The sequence below is a fragment of the Eutrigla gurnardus genome (genome assembly GCF_963514095.1).
Source record: "Eutrigla gurnardus genome assembly, chromosome: 23".
Lineage (NCBI taxonomy): Eukaryota > Metazoa > Chordata > Actinopteri > Perciformes > Triglidae > Eutrigla > Eutrigla gurnardus.
Genome location: NC_139934.1, coordinates 7,347,582 through 7,370,647, shown reverse-complemented (window position 1 = coordinate 7,370,647; position 23,066 = coordinate 7,347,582). Strand labels below are relative to the sequence as shown.

The 23,066-nt window shown below is 43.2% G+C and overlaps 1 protein-coding gene across 8 annotated transcripts in view; it reads right to left on the bottom strand.

Annotated features, from left to right (window-relative positions):
• Window positions 1-5,364: 5,364 nt before the first annotated feature.
• Window positions 5,365-23,066, bottom strand: part of LOC311009536 (solute carrier family 24 member 2) — a 35,105-nt gene continuing 17,403 nt past the window's right edge. For 4 of the 8 annotated variants that reach the window (XM_084003781.1, XM_084003782.1, XM_084003780.1 and 1 more), the window contains 8 exons: window positions 22,342-22,356; window positions 18,558-18,608; window positions 15,345-15,443; window positions 13,663-13,745; window positions 10,014-10,148; window positions 9,781-9,870; window positions 9,396-9,562; window positions 5,365-8,885 (listed from right to left, as the gene is read on the bottom strand). In XM_084003781.1, coding sequence (XP_083859907.1) covers window positions 8,636-8,885; window positions 9,396-9,562; window positions 9,781-9,870; window positions 10,014-10,148; window positions 13,663-13,745; window positions 15,345-15,443; window positions 18,558-18,608; window positions 22,342-22,356 — 890 coding nt within the window. In that variant the 3' untranslated portion in view covers window positions 5,365-8,635. The remainder of the gene's footprint in view (window positions 8,886-9,395; window positions 9,563-9,780; window positions 9,871-10,013; window positions 10,149-13,662; window positions 13,746-15,344; window positions 15,444-18,557; window positions 18,609-22,341; window positions 22,357-23,066) is intronic. The other 4 variants (XM_084003786.1, XM_084003784.1, XM_084003785.1 and 1 more) reach the window with 3 other exon arrangements.

Below are 23,066 nucleotides of genomic sequence, written 5' to 3'. Positions count from 1 at the left end.
TCCTCGCGCGCCGTCCCGGACCCATGTGCCCCGGCGTCAGGCGTCCGCGGAGTAAAAGTAGGCTGAAGGGTGGACGAGATAAGTCCGCGCTCCGCCGCCCACTTCGGTGACAAGACAGCGACTGTCAGTAGCGCAGTAGGTGTGTTTGGGGTTGGCGGGGCAGCTCTCCGGCGTGGCGTGACTTCCTGCACCTTTGGGCGCTGACGAGGAATCTAATTGCTATATCATTTGGAGGAGGAGGAGGAGGGTCCATACTAACCTGTTTATACTGATCTCACAGATTACCAAAGTATTTCTGGAGTAAAATACATTATAAGGTTGGGAAATTAAAATTTTAATTGACTATAATTTATAGAAAAAAGCAGTTGAATGGTAGGCAACCTTGTATACTGTAGACATATTTATATTTTACATAAGTATGTCACTATCAGGATACTTTAGGAATATTATACCAAATCTCTGAAGGAATTAAGTTTAATTCCCTATATTATTTAAAAAGAAATCCCCCATTAAATACAGAAATTCTAATGCTACATGGATAAATGGCCAACGCCCCTTTTAGCATCTGTATGACAAGCACCGGGCTTTCAGGTATTTCCGAATCCTAACTAAGTGGTTGCCTAAACCTGAGCATGTGTTTTCGTTTGAATTCACCTCTTTAACCACAAGTTTAATACAGGGGCGGTCCTGACACAGCGTTGGACTGAGAGGTGGGAATGAAGATATTAAGTGCATGGCTACCTCAGGAGTCCGCTAAGCCGAAGGGCGGTGGTTTTCCATACATTTTGGCTCCTATAGAACCGGTCCCCAACTAAAAGTCCTATTTACCAGAAACATGACATGCTGATCCACACACAAAAGTGAACCACGACTGCAGGATCCGGTCCATTAATGAATCACATCGAATGATTCAAAAGCCGTCTAGACCAGAAGGTGATGGCTATCCAGGACAGGAAACAGCATTTTGTCAGTGACCTCTTTAGGGCCTTTAATCATCAGCTCTTTTTAAACAAAAAAGTACCGATGTTGCCGTTGTGAGGTGGATCATATACACAAGTATCCCCCCCCTGCCAGCTGTTTTCATAACTGATTCATGATGGTGAACAGCAACACAGTACAGTTATTAATTACTCTATTGTGTCCTTTACTGCATGCAGCTGCACTATGATTACAACTTTGTTCCCTTTGTTGGGAAATGAGTTGATTCGACTGTTTTCATATCATCTTTAAGATCACATATCAAGTTTCCATGCAGGTCCAGTGTGTAAGAACACAATTCTTACTTTTTTTCCCAAACAATTCGACAACCCTCAAAGTTGACTTTAGCACCGCAGAGATCGGTGACTCACTTCCGTTGCTGTCGACACCGGCCACACCTGTCAACTCCCTCAGAGCAAATACTTTAAATTGCAGCACCTCACAGGGTTAACGTTTCCATTACGTACAGTACGCATTTGTTTATCATGGTTACCGCATTGTCAATATAAATCAACGGTAGGTTCTAAGAGTTTTAATTTGCCATTTATTGAAACAGGTCGGCCCATTAAGGTTAAAACTCTCCTTTGCACGAACGGTTAGCAAGGAGACAATATTATGCTTGGCTATGAGATAGTGTTAAATGACAAACTCTAGCAGGGTGGGAATAACAGTAATAAATATCACATGTTTTCACACATTATCTAAAAAGAAAACCATTAAGAATGGAAATAAAACACCATTGACCTACACTCTTTTTCCCCCTATAAATATTTGAATGTGTTAACTTTTTATGTCTAATATTTATAGAATTTAGAAGTTTAGAACATGGACCAATGCCACATACAGCATTTACAAATGAAATAAATAAAAAATAAAATTCAATAACAAGCACCAGATCATCGTTTCTTTTTTTTTACAGTAAAATGTGTGTCAAATTGTGTGACATTTAAACATGAATAGATCAGTTCAGAAGTGTCTAGACAGACTGCTTTTTCTTTCTCCTTATTTGGTGTTCTCCTCATTCTTCCTGACTCGGTTTAAAATGTCATAATGACATATCACTGCATGTGTGGCTATTATTGTCCATCTTTTTCTCTGTGTTGCAAACCAAAAGCCATCCATCAGACGACTCTGAAGCTGAATCACCGAGCCACATGTCGGCAGTTACAAGTCGGACCTTCTTGTGAGTCACTGTATGGTCTCAAGTCCGCTGAGGCCCCCTCTTTGTTTTTATTTTAAAGAGTCATGAAAATACCCCCCGAAACAGCCAAACGGGGCACTTTTGGTGATGACTTGCCCGCGTCTGAGATATTTTAAAACTATTTTCCCAGTTTGCCTCAGACAAGCTTGGAAAAGGATCAAGTGAGTGTGCAGGATTTGGACTGGGGCCTCCTCTGAGAGGTTTTTTTTTTTTTTTTTTTTGCTGAGTCAAATGCAAGCACACCCTGTAACGGCGAGCGGATGAAGTCACGGAGCAAAGTCTGGCAGATAGTAAGCTGACTCGCCGAACAAGCCGCCCTCGCTGCTACTAACCTTGCCCTCACGAGCATGTGGAGTTTATTAACTGCTGGCAAATGACTTAGAAAGTGAGTTGGTCTGTTGTAAAATGTGAGCTGGACGAGGGAAAATCCCCACGCCCTCTGCCATTGACTCACACTTCTTTTTCTTTTTGTCGTCAACTCGGTGAATCAGCCTGCGTGAATTCTCTTGTCCATTAGAAGTGGCTTTAATCTTATTTCTCGGTGTTTACATGTTAGAGCTGCATAATGTAACACAAGAGGAAGAGTCTCTTCTTTAGTTCTTTAGTGCTTAAATTCACTGTGTGTATGGCATTTAAAAATGATGAAATTCATTATTTAACTGTTAACCAAAAGCAAAAAAATATATAAAAATAAAGTATAATTTCTGACTTTAGTTTTGAAGTATAAATAAATGATACATTTCCCCCCAAACCTTTCTCAACAATTTAATTTAAAAATGATCCGAACATTGATATTCAATTACACTATGTGGTCCCATCTTACATGTTATTTTTTGGCCACAAATATGTTTAAATAATAGCCTGCTCCTGTGCCATTGAGAGGATCTATGAACCACACTGCCCATTCTTTACTTATTGAACCACAATTAAATGGGACTTCCGGCTAAGCTAACACCTAGAAACAGCTTCATTAGATATCACCATGTCATCGTTTCTCCCAAAACAAAGTCCCGTGTCCATCCAGAAAGAAAAAAAAGAGAAAGCTCTCCAGGATATTGAAACTAAATGTACAGTGACTGAAACGACTGGATGTTGTCCAAGGGTTTAACAGTGTGAATGACCTCAGTGATGATTCGGCTTGACTCAGAAATGACGATGATCCACTGCAGTCGACGGTCACTGCAGCTTCCAGGGAAAGATGACGGGAAGCAGTCGCCGCGTTTACTGGCAAAACGTTTGGGAAATACCTGGAAGGATGAACCGCACTTCTGAGGAAAGATAAGAGATAGAATGGGTTGTTTTGAGTCTGGGAGAACAACATGTAGGCGTGAATTGTGGATGCTAGGCTAACTAGCTTTCACATTCGTGAAAATACAAAATCTGTGTTAAGTTGGGTAAGTGTACTGGCTTGTTCTGTGTGACACGCTCCAGTTAGTCACACGTTTTATATGCTTCCACAAATCCTTCAGCAGATAAATATGGTTTCATCCATGTTTGAAAATGGAAATATGCCTCGCTATGATAACATATTTAAGTGGAGTTCGCAGGAAAGGGGATTTCTAAATGCCATGGGAATCTTAACCACCCTCACAGTTTTATTAACCTTCCCTTGAAGAATCTCATGCATGTCTTATCAAGTTCAGTTCCTCACATACTTTCTCCCACATGCTACCTGCCACTTTGGTTTTAGATGTCAAATTTCCCATCTTTTGTTTTTATTATTTTAACACCAATATTTACCCAGGTTGTGAATGTGTCCTGATGCGATGCACTGGCTTTAATGTCATGCCTTAGGGGCCCTTCAAGGGCTTTAATTAGGGTGATCAGATTAGGTGATATTATGCCTTAAATCGAGATGCAAGCACGTTGAGTAAGAGCCACTTTTCCATCTATGTGCCCTTTTGAGAGTCAGTGATGACTGAAAAAGATTCGTCGAGATAATTTTGTACAAAACAAAAACCGAGCTTGACATTTAAAGAAACATGTGGGTCAAATAGACCTATTTTGTACTACTTGTTGTGTCAGTTTCCAGTTAATTATAGGGGAACTTCTTGGAAAACTGCGTGACACAATTCTCAGGAAAGATTTAAGTGATGTGAATCAGCAGCGACTGTCAGGATTGCATCAAAGTGATGAACGTGTCCTGATTTGAAGAGTATATTGAGAGTTATCACAGGGGGGCGCTATACTCCACAACTAGACTCCATGCAGACAGGAAGGCGCTACATGACAAGTGAAGAAAAGCAAATCACTGCCCTTGAAGAAAGGTGAAAAACACAGTATTTTCCTCCTATTTTACAGTGCTGATTGCTGTTTGAGGTCGTCATTGAGGCAACCGTCGTACAAACATTTGAAAACCCTGTTTCATAATTCCCTGTGCGTTCCATTAAAAAAAAAAAAAAAGTATTCTTACAAAAACGACGGCAGACAATGGAGAAGTCAAAGAAGCTTTCAGGTTGACAAACAATGGGGTGTATTCATTTGACATCTGCAGGAAGTGTTTCGAGTCTTTCTCATGAAAGCATTTAACATGAATTGTGTAGGCCAGGTGTGCATCCTAAGACTGATTTTTGTGTGCGTTTTATGCACAAGATCCAAATTGAGTTCATGTATGTGTGGATTTACGTGGTTTCAGTTAATGTGCAAATGCAAAACAGGTTTGAAAAATGGTCAGAATTGATAGAGCAAAGGCTGAGATATCCTGACTTTTATCCTGTCACGTGGGCCACGCTCCCAAAAGCACAGTATCATACAATTCCCATAATGCAACTCATTGCCATCTTTCATTCATCCCCACTTCCTCCTAAACACCCATTAGGCTACCTTTCAAACCCTAATTTTCTAATTTGAGCAGGAATTCTAATAATAAATGCAAATCTTGAGCCCAAGTAGAGATAACCCCGATGACATCATCAGATAACTGAGGACCTATCCCCAAAAAATGTATTAAAACTTAATAAACCTCGCTCCACAGCCACAGAATTCATTTAATTTCATGTATTAAAATTAGCAGAGTGCTTCTTTAATTCAAATAATCAAGTAAAAGCCCTACATGAAGCAACCCAAAGGTTACCAGTATGACCATGCCGTTTTTACTATAGTAAAGTAAAAAAAAGCAGTAAAAAAAAACCTACTGATTCATGCACATACAATATACAAGTAAGGTAAAACCAGCCAACACATCGTTGCATATTTGAATTATCTTTATTTGTTTTATTATATACTTTGTGTTTTTACATAAAGAGACATTTCTTTTACACATATAGATTATATGGTTGATTTGTATCTGTATATATGTACACCTTAAATAAATCTTACATTAACACCAAGAAAATAAAACATTTACAGTGCAAGAATGTTTATTAGTGGTCAACTTTCACGGTCACTTACCCTGCAAAACCGAAAAATCGATGCCAAGCTCACATGCTAAACCCGTTTGCCCTTTTGATTTCTTTTCTTTGATTTTTGTATCCGCCATTCATGCTCTCCCATAAACACATGGGTGTACAAAGTAATGTTTAAGCAACTGTTTTTATCTCTTGACCTGTTTCCACAATCAAACGTTGACATATTAGCTTTCTTGCCACATGTCAGTACAGTAAATATGAAGGCTAGCAAACGGTTAGCTTAATTTAGCACTGGAAACCGGGAGAAACAGCTAGCTTGGCCCGTGTTAAACCACAACATTTTGTTCTTAGCAGTTTGTTCTTTGAATGGATTAAATGTGAGATATAACGTGTTAGTTTGTGTCAGGTGCTTGTTGGTCGGAATTTAGACAGAGCCGGGCTAGCTAGTTTCCAGTTTTTTGTACGAAGCTAAGCTATGCTAGTCGGGTGCTGGTTCTGGCTTCGTATTCACTGGACTGAAATGAAAGTGGAGTCCATCTTCTCATCTAACACTCAGCAAGAAAGGAAATAAAACGTCTAACTCTTCTTTGAAAGGTAAGGGGCAAGTAGAAACTAGAGGTGCCTTCGTCGTGGAAATGTTCCAGGAAATATAGCTTAGCAAACGCACTTTTAACATATGAGTTTGGTTGATTTTTTTTCTTTTACCTGTACATTTGCAACCTTTGCCCACAAATGTCAGAAAATATAGTGGCAGCGTCACATAACGTCCTGCTGTTGTTGAACGTGAGGAAGCAAGACGCCATTTAAAAGCCCTCGTTTTCTCACCAGAACCTGAACAGGCATGTTTACAGTGTAAAGTATGCTAATGAGATGTTGAGTAGTCTAAAAATAAATGCTCTTGAGGTTGTTTTTTTTTGCTCAATAATACTATGATACTTAAGGGCCTCCAACATTTTCCGTTTCCATCCACTATTAAAAAAAATAAAATAAATATAATACATGTGAACCATTTGGTTCTTGGAAAAAAAAACAAGAGTGTATATTTACAAAGTAAAACCAATAAGTTCTTGGTGTTTCTTTCTGAATGGATGCATAAAAGTGAACATATATAGTTGGTCTAAGCTCAGCTGTACAGTCAGTGGGTAACCAGCCCAAATTCCTCGCATGCATTTTCCCTCACACACTCAGAGAATCTATTTACTATTATTTTACAGTTACTACGCTGCTGTACAGAGGCTGTGTTGAGGTAAAGCGGGTGTTTTCTGGCCAGCTCTAACAGGAAGGGAGTGGTTTGGGGGAGGAATGGTCTCCCACTCTTTTCTTCTGGTTGGGGCGTGGGATCACGTCGGACAGGAAGGACAGCGAGGGACAGACGCATGGAGGGGAGGTCAGGGGGATGCGATTCTCAAGAACGACACACACGGTATATTGCTGTTAAATTTGTGATTTCCACATTCTATGTAGCTTAAGAAGAGATTGTGATTATGATGTCTACTTCCAGTATAAAACACAGTTTGGTGTATTTCTTTCTTTTTTTTTTTTTTCTTTCTTTTTTTTTTTGCAGTTAGATGCAAAATACTGGTAACCCCTAGTCATAGATAAATAGAAGGAATCGTCATTGTGTGATGACTTCAAATGCAGATTGCACACATGCACACAAAAGCACCTTTGATTAGAAAAGAAATTGCACAAGTTTGATAGATATCATTGACCATACATGTCGACAATTTCTACAGAGAGACTGAGCACTGGTTTGCATTAAGATGTCGTGAAACATATTTGAAAAAGTATACATTTTGGTATACGACTTCTGAAATATTGATTGGTATTTTTCACCTCCGAGTGTCTATTTTTACATGCAGTTGACTCCTTGAAACTACTACCGCCAGGAGCTTGACTAGCCGGTGAGTTGAGCCCAGTTCTACTGTGAACAAAGCACTACACATTGACTAATCTAAATCAACCATGACGCTTAAACACTGTTTTTTTTTTCTCTTTTCTTCAAATGTAATATTTTGACATTGACTTCATTACGGAAATTTAATGAGCAAGTGCTCACGCCTTTTTAAATGTTTTTTTTTTCCCAACCAGTGAAAGATATTGAAGGCTAGCATATATTTTGAGAGGCTAAATCTTCAATTAGGCTTTTCTTTTTTTTTTCCCATCGCCTTTGTCAGTCGGTGCGTGTGAAGCATGAAACGTTCCGTACAATCAGAACGTGTGTTCAATGGCAAAAGTGGAGCAGATTGTCGAGATGGCTCTATGTTACTGCTACAGTACATCTAATGCTACTTCTATATATGTCATGAAAATAAATCCAAACATTTAAAAAAAAAAAAGAAGAAGAAGAATCCTCTGAGGAGACATCCGGTGGTGAAGAATGACGTCCGGCTGGGGAGAGGCGAAGCTTAAACTCGTCATTCAGGCTGAGCCGATGATTGAGTTTGCAAATAAGAAAATAACGAAGAAGAAGAAGTTCGTCGGCCCGGCAACAGTGATTCGTCCCTCGTTGCAGGTGCAAAGCCCAGTCTTTTCCCTCATACCATCAGAAAGGAAAACGCGTTTCACCCACAGTCTGTCATTTTCTCATCAACTTCACTCTTGGCGACAGCGTCTTAGTCTGTTCAAATGTTCAAATATGCTCAGCCTGTCTCTTTCTCATCCCCCTCCCCCCCAAAGTTCACAGGAGGTCACTCTCCTCAACCTTCTTGATTCCAGCTCGTCTCGTGACACTAATGGCATGCAATATGCGTCTATATTTGGCTGATACACCCATAAGCCCCTCCCCCTCACCTGCCAATTAAATAATAATAATAATAATAAATAAAAATCCACTCCGGTTAGGCCTACGCTAAACCAACCAAGCCAAAGTCTTGTGCCCTTGTTGGATTGAACCCCTCCCCGCCACCACCTGGTAACTGAAAAATATCGGTAGATTCCACATCCGCTTCCTGTTTCTATATTCATTCTCTTGTCCAGTCCTCTTTTAATTCGTCATTTATTCCTTGGGCAAAAGGATCACAAGGGTCAGGTGAGAGTGATTGGCGGAACAAGAAGGAATGGTCGTGGCGGTGACGAGGGAGAGCAAAAAAAGGGGGAGGGATCCTCCTCAGACGGACACCGGGCAGGTGATGACCTTGTCCTCCAGCATGACGCTGACCACCAGGAAGACGAAGTACAGCATGAACATGATGAAGCCGAGCAGCTTGCTCATGCGCCACTTGCACGCGGCGATGGAGATGATGACGAAGAGGAGCATGATGAAGAGGAGCACGATGGCACAGAAGAGGCCGTTGGAGCTGACTTGCACCGGTTGCATATCGTTGGTGAAGGACCACATGAGCCACGGGAACGGCAGTCTGCGAATAAACAAACATTCATTTATATATATATTAAATTTATTTAAAACCTGGCTAACAAGGAGGCCTTAGATATGAAGCAAGTTTGTAAGGCAACATGTTTTTCCCCTCTGCTGATATCAGGTTGCTCATTCTCGGCAGAGCATCAGATAATGTGCACAGAGATAATATGACATTTTACAACAACAAATCCACATTTAAGCGCAACTTGGCAGCAGCTGAAAATCTTGTTCTTGCAGACCTAAAGTGTCATCTCTCATCTCGCCTCGGGATTCATAGTTGTATGAGAGCTATTAGGGGCTTACGCACGTAGCCACCATATCCACGTTGTCATTAAATACTGGGGAAAATAGAATGAAAGCACAATACGGTCTGATTACATGGGGCACATTTGTGTAGTGGTGCCGTTTGGCTATTAGCAGGTGAATTCTAACGCTGTACTATAAATCAGAAACAGGAATATAATGACATTGTTCCTTTTTTGAGACGGCAAATGCTCAGAAGTCGTACCCAACAGTGATGTCGAAGATGTTGGAGCCCACGGAGCTGGATACAGCCATATCACCCAGCCCTTTCCGTGCCACAATAACACTGGTGATGAGGTCAGGGATGGAGGTTCCAGCTGCTAATATGGTCAGGCCCATAATCTCCTCCGTAATCCCAATGGTCTCTCCAACCTGCAAAAAAAAAAAAAAAAAGGAAAAAGAAATTAAGCTTTGGGGTAAATAAAACCTAATCTTTTGTTCTATTTTTAATTTCCTTATGATGCCTTGGAGCCGATAGAGGTGACAGAACTTTAGCTCTGACAATCCCTTTGTTTTGAATGAGACTTGCATCTCACCTTTTTTGATTTTTTTTGACAGGGATGATGCTTTTTTGGGGGGGAATTGCGTACCTGGTGAGCCCACCACACCATTAGGTAGGAGAAGGCTGCGATCCAGGCGATGGCGCCCAGGAAGGTGACGGGGAAGAACTTCTTTGACGTCTGAAAGACAAAGCGGGGGGATAGCGAACGCTTCATTTAGCAGCGGTGCACACAGATCAGGACGCCACACTTCACCCGTCTGAACGCGGGCGACACGTCCCGTTTGAAATGCGTTGAGAAGGAGAACTCCGCGTCACACTCACCGCCTTCCTGACGTCGGGCAGCGTTAGCCACAGGGGGAGGACGATGGGGATGATTAATAGGTAGGTGAGGCGCTTGCGGTTGGTATCGGGCCAGGACAGGCTCAGGGGCTGGTCCTCCTCCTCCTCGTCCTCGGCCTGAGACGCCAAAAAACAGAGAGGAGGTTACAAAACATTCACGTCATTGAGCACATATCAGGTCTCCGTTAGCACCATTGGGATACACCTCTCCATAGCAACGATCAAGACAGGTAGGCAGCGCTCTTGCAACACAAGCAACAAAAGAGGCGTGCAAGAAATGGATGGAAGTGCACCTGCCTTTTTTGCTCTGCGGTGACCTTAAGACTGATATACGGGAGATCACACCGAGCCTGAAGGGCTCTGCCTCTCATCAGGAGCTCGTCACTGCCAACTCTGACCCCCCACCGGGTTTGATTGGACCCGCCACTGGAATGCCAAGCGAGCCGACACCTCTCTGCGGATCAGCGTCAAATAAGACGTCGCTAAGAAATCACTAAATCATCGTTTCATTTATGGAATCAACCCCCTTGCCCCTATCTTTTATCTTGCAAAAGCAGACTCTCAATTAAACATTCGGGTGCTTGTAAACTTTAATGGCACAACAACAGAGCCTTCCGAGAGCGTAAACACGTCCCTTTTGTATCCAATTATACAGGATGCTGAGGAGCCGTGGGGAGCTGCAGGGAACAGGTCCACACATGCAGATCCGAGCAGAACGCACTGATGACCTAAAACTTGTCCCTTGCCCTTTTGAGAGTGACGTTAGCCGAGATGTAAAGAAAAAAAATGCACCTTGGCATCATTTTCTCAAGAATGCCATTTACGTCTTAATCACGTCAGCAAAGCGTGCCCAGAGAGCGGAGCAGCAACGACGGCTACAGCACGAATCATGAATCATACGGAGCTTATCCCGCTGTGACAGCTACTGCTGATGAGTATTGCCTGGTAACCTTGGTAATCGGAGCCGCCAAACAAAAGGCAGCACTTGCATCTCTTATGCTCAGCATTCTGATTTCTCCTTCTCTCCATATCCAGATGGCTGCATTGTTATAAAAAAAAAAAAAGGCCCCGAAACCTGAGATCAATTCTGAACAAAATCCGTTGCTTTTCCTAGATGAAACGATATGAGGTGTTCATCAGTGTCATGTGTATTATGGGATAATAATAGCAAAGACGGCGGCTTCTTCTTCGCATGTCCCCGCAGGAAAACGTTGCATTATATGGCAGATGGCCTGCAGCTCCTTCACTGTGAGTCTGCCGTCTATTTATGCGTTACTTTGCTTTTCTCCGCTACGGTACCCCATAGAGGTTCTCCGAGTTGGTTCCCAAATGCCAGCCTCGGGGGACTTTCCTGCCCTGTGGTGCCTCAGTTGGCAAGACTGCCAACTCGGAGCTTAAAGGCACTGACTTTTACCAGAGCTGCGAGGGGAGGTGACATTTGATTTTTGTTTTTTCATCCCATGGGTAAACAACAAAGCTGCAAGAAATAGTCCCAAAAAAGTATCAGCGCATAAGCAAAGCTGCAAAAAGGCTGATGCATTAACACTTAAATTGGCAGATATGTATCTATAAAATGAGTTTTCTGGACGTTTATGGTGATCACACATCACAAACAAAAGCTACACTCGTGTCTTTTGATAGTTTTCGGAACATAACGCTGTATTGGTGTATTACTATAACAGCTGCCGTGGTGTTAATATTGCCATCTGCCGTTTGGATTAATTTTTTTGACACAGAGGCTCCATCTGGATATGTAATTCTCATATTATTTAGCAAAAAAAGGAGAACAGATATTCAAATCCTCTCTGAAACCCATGGTACACACATGATTCATGCGGTGATTTTTTTCCCCCCTCTTTCTTTCTTTCTCTCAAATCGTTTTAGTTGTGACAGAGGAGGTGGGGGTGAGTCACAAATTCTTCTTTAGTTTCCTAGTATGTTATTTAAAGAAGCGATTACTGGAGCTTTACGCTCATAAATATTCAAAACGCGCGCTGAAAGTGGAGCATCCGGGATGCATTCGTACAGAGAGACAATTTGCTGTGAGTCATGGCCTGAATGTGCTCGTCATTCATCCGTATAAAAAGAAGCATTATAAAATTATAAAAATGTGTGCTACATTGCTTTTTCTTAGTAAAAATAACAACCTTTAATGTCTTCTGTTTGGAGGGAATGTTGTAATATATGATCAGCTCTCTGAGTTTTTAATTTGACCCCAACTATGCCCTTTCATCCCCAATCTCCGTTGCCACGGCACCCAGGAGGCACTGAACAATTAGTGTGACGGGGCCTCTGGTGGCATATGAAGGTGTGAGCTGTTTCTAGCTACTTCCTGGCTGACACGCACAGGTGCACTGTGGGAAAAAGACCTCTACAAATAGCAACATGTGGGAATTAAGGCTGTCAGATCTCCCAGAGTCAGCCATAATCGCCACCTGAAATATTCTACACTCACACGTCGGGTTTTCCGAGTTTTGAGGAGAATTGTTCTTACCCGAGCCGATTCCAGTTTTATCTGTAATGACTATTATTACCCAAGAGTGAGAGATCAATCCGAGACGTGGTGCAGTGGATCAATACGCACCAGCGCTATCTTGTGCGTTCTATTCTGAGCGCCTCCTATATGCTTCCAGGCCGGTCGGTATTTATAGCCAGCTGTATCTGGTCTCGGAGGAATGCTGGATGGTCAAAGTGCTACAGTATATATTTTAGATGCGGAAGGTTCACTCAGTTCCTACAAATCTGATTATTAAAGTGTGTTTTTGGGGATTTGAAAGATTGATTGTGCAAGATTAAGATGTATTTTGTAGAGACCTTTGAATGCAAAGTTACTGGTCACAATTTTTACAAATCCTTGCAAGGACAAGCTCCGTAGATCGTTATGAAATTAGTTCAAGGGCTTGAGGAACTAGAATTACCGCCTTGTCATCATTTTATCCTATTAGACATTTGTTTGAAATGGTCATAATTAGCATATGGATCTTGAGTGATGGTGCCCTTTGACCCTTAACATTCTAAATCAGTTCACCCTTGAGTGCAGGTGGAGGTTTTATTCCAAATTTGAAGCCGTTCCCGAGATGTGGACCCAGAAAACGTTATATTTCCATCTCGGGGTTACTTTTGGTCAATGAGGCGAATCCAGCAGGATGACCGACACGCCCGCCTCCTCCGCACGCCTCCCTTCTCAGTGTGCGACTTTGAATCGCTGCCCTTTTAGACCGTCTGCCGGCCCGGCGGGGCCGCTGCGTTCCACCACCGTCGCTCACGCCAGCACAACTGCTGCAGGTGCCATCGCCAGGCCACTCTGTGCCTGGCCGTACTGTGTGTGTGTGTGTTGTTCATCTCCAGCACCCGGCGGCGGGGAGCAGCAGGTGAGTGAGGAGTGTGATTACAGAGCTCAGTGGGACGAGGCGGGTCTTTGGCAGGTCGGGCTGAAGATGGAGGAACTCGGCCCCGGTTCCACGCTGGGGAACGATCAGCGGCGGTGACCTGTGCCGCAGTCGATGCAACCTTTGCGTCAATCTCGCTCAAGGTGGAACACGGACACAGATGAGAGACGAGAGCAAACGTCTCTACGTTTGATACAAACACACACACACACACATTGCAGTTTCCTGTTGTCGTCACTTACCGTCTCCCCCTCTTGGCCCGCTGTCCCGTTCATGGGTGGCGTCACTTCCACTTCCACGCTGGAGCTGTTTGGAAGGTTCTTATCTGTGGGAAGAAAACAGAAATATAATCTACTTCCTCTACAACACATTCCAGAGGGAAATACTGTATTTTAACTCCACTGCATCTATTAGTAACTTCAGTAGGAAAGAACCAGTGAATGTATCTTTAAAACATTACACCTAAAGCATCTTTCCGTACCAGTCCGTCTCCCTCATCGTATCCCGGTGGCTGATACCATTTCAATCCGAGGCCAGACTTACTTAACGGCCCTTATTAAAACACAAAGAGCCCAAAGCCATGTAATCGCATGATAAAACTATAATTGCTGTGGAAATCGCTTTAATCCAAGTGTGGTTGTGACACAATTAGAAAGATCCTCGGTTAGATAAAGTGACTCGATACCCCCCCCCCCCCCCCCCCCCCACCACCCAACACATGACATCACTCCCTGGCTTGGATGCTGAGACATCCATAAAGACGGGATATGGATCTAATCATCCCACACTAAACTACTGTACAGTAAAACTCCAGACACCACATGAAGACACGCAAAGTAACGTACGCCGCGATGACAACCGGTCGTGCATTTTGATTAAGATGGTAATATGTTAATGAGCCGCAGTTAGCATAATTCTGCCTGGTTGATAAACATCTATGCCTGGCTTTGATTCCGCTGCTCTGACTACACCGCGGCCACGGTGTCCTCCTACTTAGCCTTTGGTCCGATGCTCTTTGAAGTGAAAAAAAAAAAAACACATAAATTACACTCGGCAGTGACTGCGATTGATTTAAATACTGCTTGAAGACAACACTCGCGATCAATTTGGCAATTCTTGATAATGTCATGCTTGTTTAAACAGCAGTTTGATTAACTATTGCTGCGGGGCAAATCCGGATGACTTACATTAGAAATATGAAGCCGGGAATGTCTGCTCATAGAGTTTGTTCAAAGAGATCTTTGTGGAGAATCAGCAAGAATCTCAATTAAAGGGATACTTCACCGGTGGAAACATGAATATGTATTGAAAGTGGGTCATATATGTAGTCGAAATGTAAAAAAACATTTTGTATTTGGTGCCTTTTTTGGTGACTTTTTGGTGCCTGTGGATGAAAGACAACATCTCCCACAATGCACAGCTCCGCAGACCACATAGCTTCCAAGCAAGCTGGCGGATGTTGCTTTTAGTTTCTGCAAGTGGGGTCCCACCACTGGTCTGTAACAGGTCTGTAGTCTCAGTGGGTACCGCCACTGGTCTGTAACAGGTCTGTAGTCTCAGTGGGTCCCACCACTGGTCTGTAACAAGTCTCAGTGGGTACCGCCACTGGTCTGTAACAGGTCTGTAGTCTCAGTGAGGTCCCACCACTGGTCTGTAACAGGTCTGTAGTCTCAGTGGGTACCGCCACTGGTCTGTAACAGGTTTGTAGTCTCAGTGGGTCCCACCACTGGTCTGTAACAAGTCTCAATGAGGTCCCACCACTGGTCTGTAACAGGTCTGTAGTCTCAGTGGGTACCGCCACTGGTCTGTAACAGGTCTGTAGTCTCAGTGGGTCCCACCACTGGTCTGTAACAGGTCTCAGTGGGTACTGCCCCCTAACGGCGGGTTGGAAACATGAGGAACAGGAAAGAGCTTTTTTTCTTACCTGAACGGCTCGCCACCCCGTTGGCCTTCTCGCTGTCCTCCACTTGGCATTTCTTTTTAGCGATCTTGTGAAGGATGGACGCCTTCTCTCGAAATTTACCTGCAACAGAATCGCCACAGTGGTCAAACGTGGAACGGGAAGGGAGGGGGTGGGGGGGCGCCACACGGCAGCATCCTCAAGGCCTCCTCTCGTCCTCCTCCCTCAGTCAGAGCTCCTCGGCTGCCCTGACCTTCGAACCCAGGAGGGTCACATTTCCAAAAGCACAGCGGTGGCTTTACACAAAACTGCCATTTAAACAACATCCAATATGACATAGCATATCATATACTGATGATCCTGCAATGCCCTGGTCCTGGGTGGAGGCAAAGCCAGCAGGGGGGATGGGGGTGGGGGGATCTCTTGAGAAGATCTCTGCCTTCTGGAGGTCAGACTCCCTTCAGGTCTCGTATCAGAGCAGAAACTCACAAGAGATGTCAGACGCTAACTGGGAACTAAAAGCAACCAAGCTGGGGACAGCATCAAGGCACATCAGTAACACATTTATACGTTTGACACATTTCATTTATATGCACAGGAAGCACCAGATTCTCCATCATCATTATAGTGCTTCTAACGAATTTGTAGACCCAGGAAGTGTTCCCTCGACACCAAAAAACAATGGGATCGTGGATTAGTTTGTGATAATCTTCACAAACAAACATCGCCTTGTGATTTACGAAGCGTGAGTGCAAATCACCAGGAATAAAAAGCTAAAGTTAGACTCTACGCAGTCTGATTGACTAATTTAACCACCACAGAAACCGGCTTTTTTTTTTTAGAAACACGTAAATGACGTCGAGGGGGGATTTTACTGACGTCTTTGAATGAATAAAACGAAAGGTTAACATCTCTTCTAGATGTAATTTCAGGCGTCTAACCAAACATTTTAAGAAACCTGACCTCGAGATACCCAAAGTGCAAAAAAAATCCCTCTTATGTTCAGGAGATTCCTGCAGCACAGAATTTAGACAGTCGCTGTATGCAAAGCCTCAGCCTCGGATATCTGCTCGTTTGGGAGAATTTAATCAATAATTAAAAAAAAGAAATCAACGCTTGTGTTAAATATATTGTTGCTGATAACGGCCATTGATTCGACAACGCTGTGGACGCAGCAGGATGAACTGAAACCGCTCATCTATTGAACTACACGACCTTGTGGCTTGCATAAGCCAGCGTGCCCTTTCGACATTACAAACAACACACACACACACACACACACACACACACACACACACACCAACACACACACGAGGCAATTCTGACTGCGTTGTAATGACGAGCGATGACTGGAGCTCCCCCAGCAACAAACACACACACACACACACACACACAAAATGACACCAAATGCAAAACAAATCATGTCACGTAACAACAGACGAGATGGGAATATGTCACTTCACACACTTCCTGTCCGTTTTCTGCACGCACGTCCTGCCTACTCCCAATCAGCCCATTGTAATCAATGGGAAAGATTTTTTTTTTTTTTTTTTTTTCATTTCAAGAGGGCACGGCTGATTTGTCAGTGACGCGTCGATACGTCCTCCACCCAACCATGTCCACACTGTCTGTGACCTTCTGGAGGAATCATTAACCTCACCAAGTCACCGCCGGCGTTCTTCACGGCTCACTCTACACTTCTCCGTCTTTATGTTCTTTCTCTCACTTTGTCTTTTTTTGTCATGTCGGCCCCTCCCCGCCTCTCTCTCGTTCACACACACACACACACATGTACACTTTCACGAGATGGCCCCACACACTCCGCTGCCTTGACACCACTCACCTGAGGCGGTCTTAGTCAGCGTGCACGTGAAGGGAAGAGTGCATGTGTTGGTTTGAACGGATGCGAGTGTAGGATAATTGTCTCTGCTTGACAATACAAGTAGAAGGGTTGGGCTCTAATGATGAGTTCTTGCAAGTTAAAAAAAAAAACACAACTCAGGCCACGAGGCTTCACTATTAGTTGCACAATGAAAGAAACAATAAACGTGTGTTCTCTCAGCTTTCTTGTCCGTTTAACCTTTTTTTTTTTTGGACAGAACAAATGATGATTGTCTGTGATTGTCCATCTACTTTTAATATTTAAATTGAAATCAATAAAATAAGTAATTTGAACATTTAAAGGGTAGCTTCATTTCAATTAAGTTTCTAATTACATGTATATACTGTATACTCAAATGCTGAGATCTGGCTAATTAGCTTTATCCCAGAGTTTCCGGCTCATTAAATGATGTGGAATAACTAAAAGTCACGAACAAGCTTCATTACCAAGATGCTGATTCATCAAAATGTAATTTAATCTTTTACAAACGATAGCTACAGGGCAAATAGCAGTGTCTATCTCACTAGCTACACCTCACTTGTGGTTTTAAAAAACCTCTTTTCCCAGAAATCATACATTTCTATGGAATAAATGTATTTTTAACTATGTCAAAAATATGCCTTTGGGTATTGTTTGAAATATCTTTATGGTTCAGCTCTAAAGGAAAACCATGAACATGACATGTAAGCACTTAAGAATAACCGAGTCCAGCCCGCCCGTTTTCAGCTCGGCCTCTTACGCAACCGCTGGGGGGGATGAGTCACTCCAGATTGCCGAATTCAGCAATGTATGTCTTACGTGTGTGTACCCGCTGCAAGTGTTTCTCAGCAAGAAGACGGGTAACAGGGCCAAAGAAAAAAGAAAATACACAACTTGTGCTTTTAGGGGATGATGTGCTGGATTTGTGTGTGTTTAGTTTCACTTGCATGATAATAAAATGTTCAAACCTGACCAGAAATACAAATTCAAACATAAGACTGCAATTTTCTTTAAACATACGTCGTTAATGAATGGATTAAAATCCATAAGTACAGACAGTAACACATGATATGTATACATACTCTCCGGGGAAGGAAACGATAAGAATGAGTACATTTTTAAAAAAGATGGCATGGGAACCATGATTTGCACTTTGTCAGTGAAATCTCAGGGACGTCGTCCAACTTAAAAAAATATAAAACAACAACAAAAACGGTGCAAACTGTATGTCGCAAGCAAACAAAAAATAAAATAGGATAGCAGGCCGGTTTCACGATTAAAGATGGAAGGGAAAAAAAACATAAAAACAAAAAAAGGGGGGGGGGGGGGATGACGGAAGCCGACGCAAAGAATCAAGTGAAAACTTTCAGGCTTACCTTCCTCAGTCATTGAGTGATAATATTTTAGTTTCCCATAAGTCCCAAGCTCTACAACACCACAGCAAAAGACAAAGGGTAAGGCAACAAACACACAGAGAAAAGGAAAAGAGTGAACATGACAGAACAAGACAAGGTCCGCATGGTTCTACATCACATACTGTACAGAACACTCGCACGAGGAGTGACACGCGGAAAGGAAAATACATTGTAGTGTTACAGTAAGTCTGATAAAGAGGCTGGTTAGATAGCTATTAGAGAAGGAAGGGGGAGGGGCTTGTTAATATAGTCGGAAAACAACAAGAGGTTCATACAATGAAATATTAAAAACAAACCAACAGAACAGGAAAGTCAGAAGAGAATTCACGGGGTCAACATGCAACGAAAAAAAAAGATGAGTCCTCCTCTCCTCTGCACGCGTATTCAAAGGTTTGATGACTCGGCGTTTTATTCCCACAATGAAAACACCCCCGAACAATTAATTTGATTCCCTTACTGTAGCAGTTCTTCCCGGTGACAGTAAATAGACGGTCAGCACATTTTGCAGTGATGAATTAGCCGGGAATTCAAACCTGCAGCAACAGCTGAAACGAGGAAGCAGCAGAAGGGAAGACAGCAAGGATCTGCCTCCCCGACGCTGCTGCAGATTGGAGAAAACATTCTCAACTACTTATTGTTTTACTTGGAACGTTGACTCATGAAGTCATCGCCGTGGATTCACATGTACCAGATCATCAAGATGAATCATCATACTGATGGACTACCAAGAGGCTGTTCTGAACTTAGTTTTTAATAATATTTGGAACGCGGCCTTTAAACCAAAAGCCACGTTCCAAACATGTTCAGTTTTATTAAAATAGTCCAGCTCTGTCCTTTATACCTACATGTTGTTGAGCCATGTGAATGTATGAAACACGCTTTGCACAAATATTTAGCAAGATTCTGCACCGATTGTAAAATTGTAATTATTATTTTATTATGGTGCATATGCATCTATTTACAATTATATATATATACATATTTTTTTTAATTTTGTGTAATTTTTGCATTTTTTTTTTACATTTTTTACATTATTTATGTTCCTGACTGCAGAATTTGCTTTATTATTTATTCTTTGTAAATATCGTGCACACTGAAGACCAAAGCAAATTCCTTTTATGTGAAAACATACTTACTGATTCTGATGTTGTCAATTATTTGTGCCTCTATGTTAACTGTCACTCTGGCCTCCCTAAACATCCTGCTATACTAGTAAATTGCATATGTTTTTCATGTATTTTCTGACTAATAAACTGACACCAGCTCTCTCCCGCAGCACAGACGAGTAGCGTACGCCCACAAGCCCACATGCATTCACACCGTCATCCAACAGTGGGCGACCGCTCCACTCGGCGTGCGAGAGGATTACGGGCAGGATCCCGTGCCAAATGCGAGACTTGGCAGCCCCGAAAAAACACAATCTAATGAGATGAAAAGGCATCCTGCTGCAGAGTGTCTTGCTTATCTGCTGCACTCAGAGGCAAGTGCCTCAATCCCATATGATTAGGCGATTTGGGTTTGGAGTGCAGCGTCGCTGGGAGTCCGGGCCTCGTAACTGAGGTTGCTCAGAGGGCAATTAACCCCCGAAAAAACAATCACTGCACGCACACTCGTCTGTTTGCTCTCCAGCCAGAGAGAGAGAGGGGGGGAGGAGGGTTGTTGTTGTTTACCAGGGTCTCTTGTCCTTGCGGCGTGACCTCTAAACCTCTGTGTGCTCGAGAGTCTGTGGTCTGTGTGTGTGTGTGTGTGTGTGTGTGTGTGTGTGCCGTCTGCTGGGGGGGGGCGGGGTGTCAGGGAAATTCACAGTCTGTGCTGAAGCAGAAAGGCTTTTAACATTGATTCTTTCACCCAGCCGGCGCAGGGTGAGCTCAGAGGGTGAGGGGAGGAGGGGTGTGATATGTGTGTGTGTGTGTGTGTGTGTGTGTGTGTGTGTGTGTGTGTGTGTGTGTGTGTGTGTGTGTGTGTGTGTGAGGGATGATGGGTTGATAGGTGCCGCTCTGCTGGTCACGGTTACATAACACACTGGAAGAACGATTACGACATTTGTTTTTTTTCTGCATTCTAATATGAAAAATAAAAGGTGTGCTTTAATGATATAAATATATCTCAATGCATTACAAAATACCATATTTTGTATTATATTTTTCAATACACAAGAAAAGATGTCCGAATGAGCCTGATGTTGGTTTTAAATGTATTCTGGTGCTGAAAACAGCATCAAAAACCTACAGCCGGACGTCAATACTTCATATCTGCATTAATGGTAAACATATTTCCATAGGAGGTCAGCGACAGTGAGTGCTTTATTGATCCGTGTGATCAATGGGGCCCTGGGTCAGCGCACAGACAGGGAGCAGCGGCGCGGGGCAAGCTGGACGAATGGATTTACTCTCATCATAAACTGCTGTTCAAATAATGGAAAAGTCATCGGATTGAAAATAAATAAAAGAATCATTGTTTCCTTGTGTTTATTCATTGTTTGGGTCTAAATTACGCCCTCACAATATGCAAAAACAGAATTCGCCGCCGTGCACGCTCATCCTGCTTCCATATGACGTCTGCTCAATAAAAAAAAATGGCCTAACATCATCAGAGCTCTCCAAGGCCACGTTGGTATTATAAGCCATCTTTCCAGTCTCTCAGTGAGATAATGATCTGCAGGAAAGCATCTGATGAGATCGCTGCTGTATTTATAGCACCGTGCGCCATTTTCATACGCTACTACGCACGTCTTCCTTCGTCTCCGCACGCCACCAGAGTTCACGTCTCATTGAGGGCGTTTGAGCCAAAAAGGCGTGCACGCAGTCTGCATTCTGAGTGCTGTTTTTTTTTCTTGTTTCTCGCCATCCGCCGAGGACTCAGACAGCGGGGATGAGAGCCACTCTGCTCCCCTCCCCATCTCGCTTTGTAGTTCAATATTTGATGCCACTTATAAGTGATATTGTTTGAAGCTCCAGAAAAAAAAACAACAAAAAAAACAGGAGAGTTGGTGCTCTTGAGCCCCGGAACCGACTGTACCAGACTATTAAAATGTTCTCTCCTCTGAAGAAACACGCTGGATTTGAGATGTATTATAGAACCGAAGGACGGGAGCGATAACGAGGACAAGGATGCTGAATGTGGATGCTGAATAATCAAGCGGACCTCCCAAGAAGCATGTGGATACTTTAAATTAATAACAGTTTGAAGGGGGGGAGGGAACCAACTCTGTCCAGCTGACGAAGGGAATGTGAGAAAACAGCTGTTCTACATCTGTCCAAAACAGAAAATGCATGAAACTTCACACAAATTCATACACGGATCTCCATCTTCTTCCGACACCAAGGACCTTCACAGACATAAAGAGTTGGGGGGGAGGGAAAGCGAAACAGAGAGGAAAAAGCCAAAATCTCTCCCTCTGGACGTTCGATAGCGACATTACAAAGCCGGGACTAAAAAAAAAACAGGAGGAGGAGAGAGAGGATTCGGGACGATGGGGAAAACAATGCAGAAATGGTCACAGAGGGTTTCCGGGGAGAAAACATCCACAGAGAATGAGAGATATTAGAAGGAGAGAGTCTGCAGGGATAGACAGTACAGATTGACATACAGCACAGCGGCGCTGGGGGGGAAATGTATACATAGGGGACACGTCGGGCAGGAGTGTTGCCTGCAGGCTGTTGGAATGAAAACAGACATTTTTTTTTTTTGCGGGGATGGGAGGAGGGCGGGGGTGGAAGATACAGAAATTAGAGTGGTAACTCACCAGAGTCAGCGAATTCTGAGGGGACAGTGGAAAGAGAGATAGGAAGACAAACAGAGAAAAGATAAATCCAGGTGATATATCGTGTCATAGCGCACATTTAACCACTGATAGGTGGGGGGAAAGGCTGTTATACTGGCAAACAAACGATTTGAGCATAAAGTGATGGCATATTTTGGGATGTGTGCGGTTTTGCTTTCTCGCAGCGGGCAAGATTGACAGGAAGTGGGTCGTGATGGATCATATTTCCTCTGTTTAAACCATACAAGTGTGAAAAGAAAGTTTATTAGTTGGTGTTTTCCTTCATGGTCATTGGTTTACATACGACAGGAACTCCCAGTTACTTTATTTTCCTTGTTTGTGTCAAAGCATTAGCTTCTAAATGTGATTTAACTCACTTTTCCTGTCAAATGACTAAATCATGTCACCATTAAATGTGACTTAAAGATAGCGAGCGCTCCCCGCCTCACTCCCTGCTGCTGGCAGACTTCTCCCCTCTGCTCTCCTCCCCGTTAAGTAGTCTAGCAGCAGCAGGGGGGGGGGGGGGGGGGGGGGAGTACCACGATAAGTAACAGCCAGAATCAGCTGTGCGTGGAGGAAGTTGACAAGAAGTAAAAGCGGGGCAATCTTGTACCCCCCATGTGTCACGCTCGACAGGAAAGCTCCTCCAATCAGACTGCACCATCAGAAAGCCAGTCATGATAAGCTAAGCTAACGGCTAACCTGGC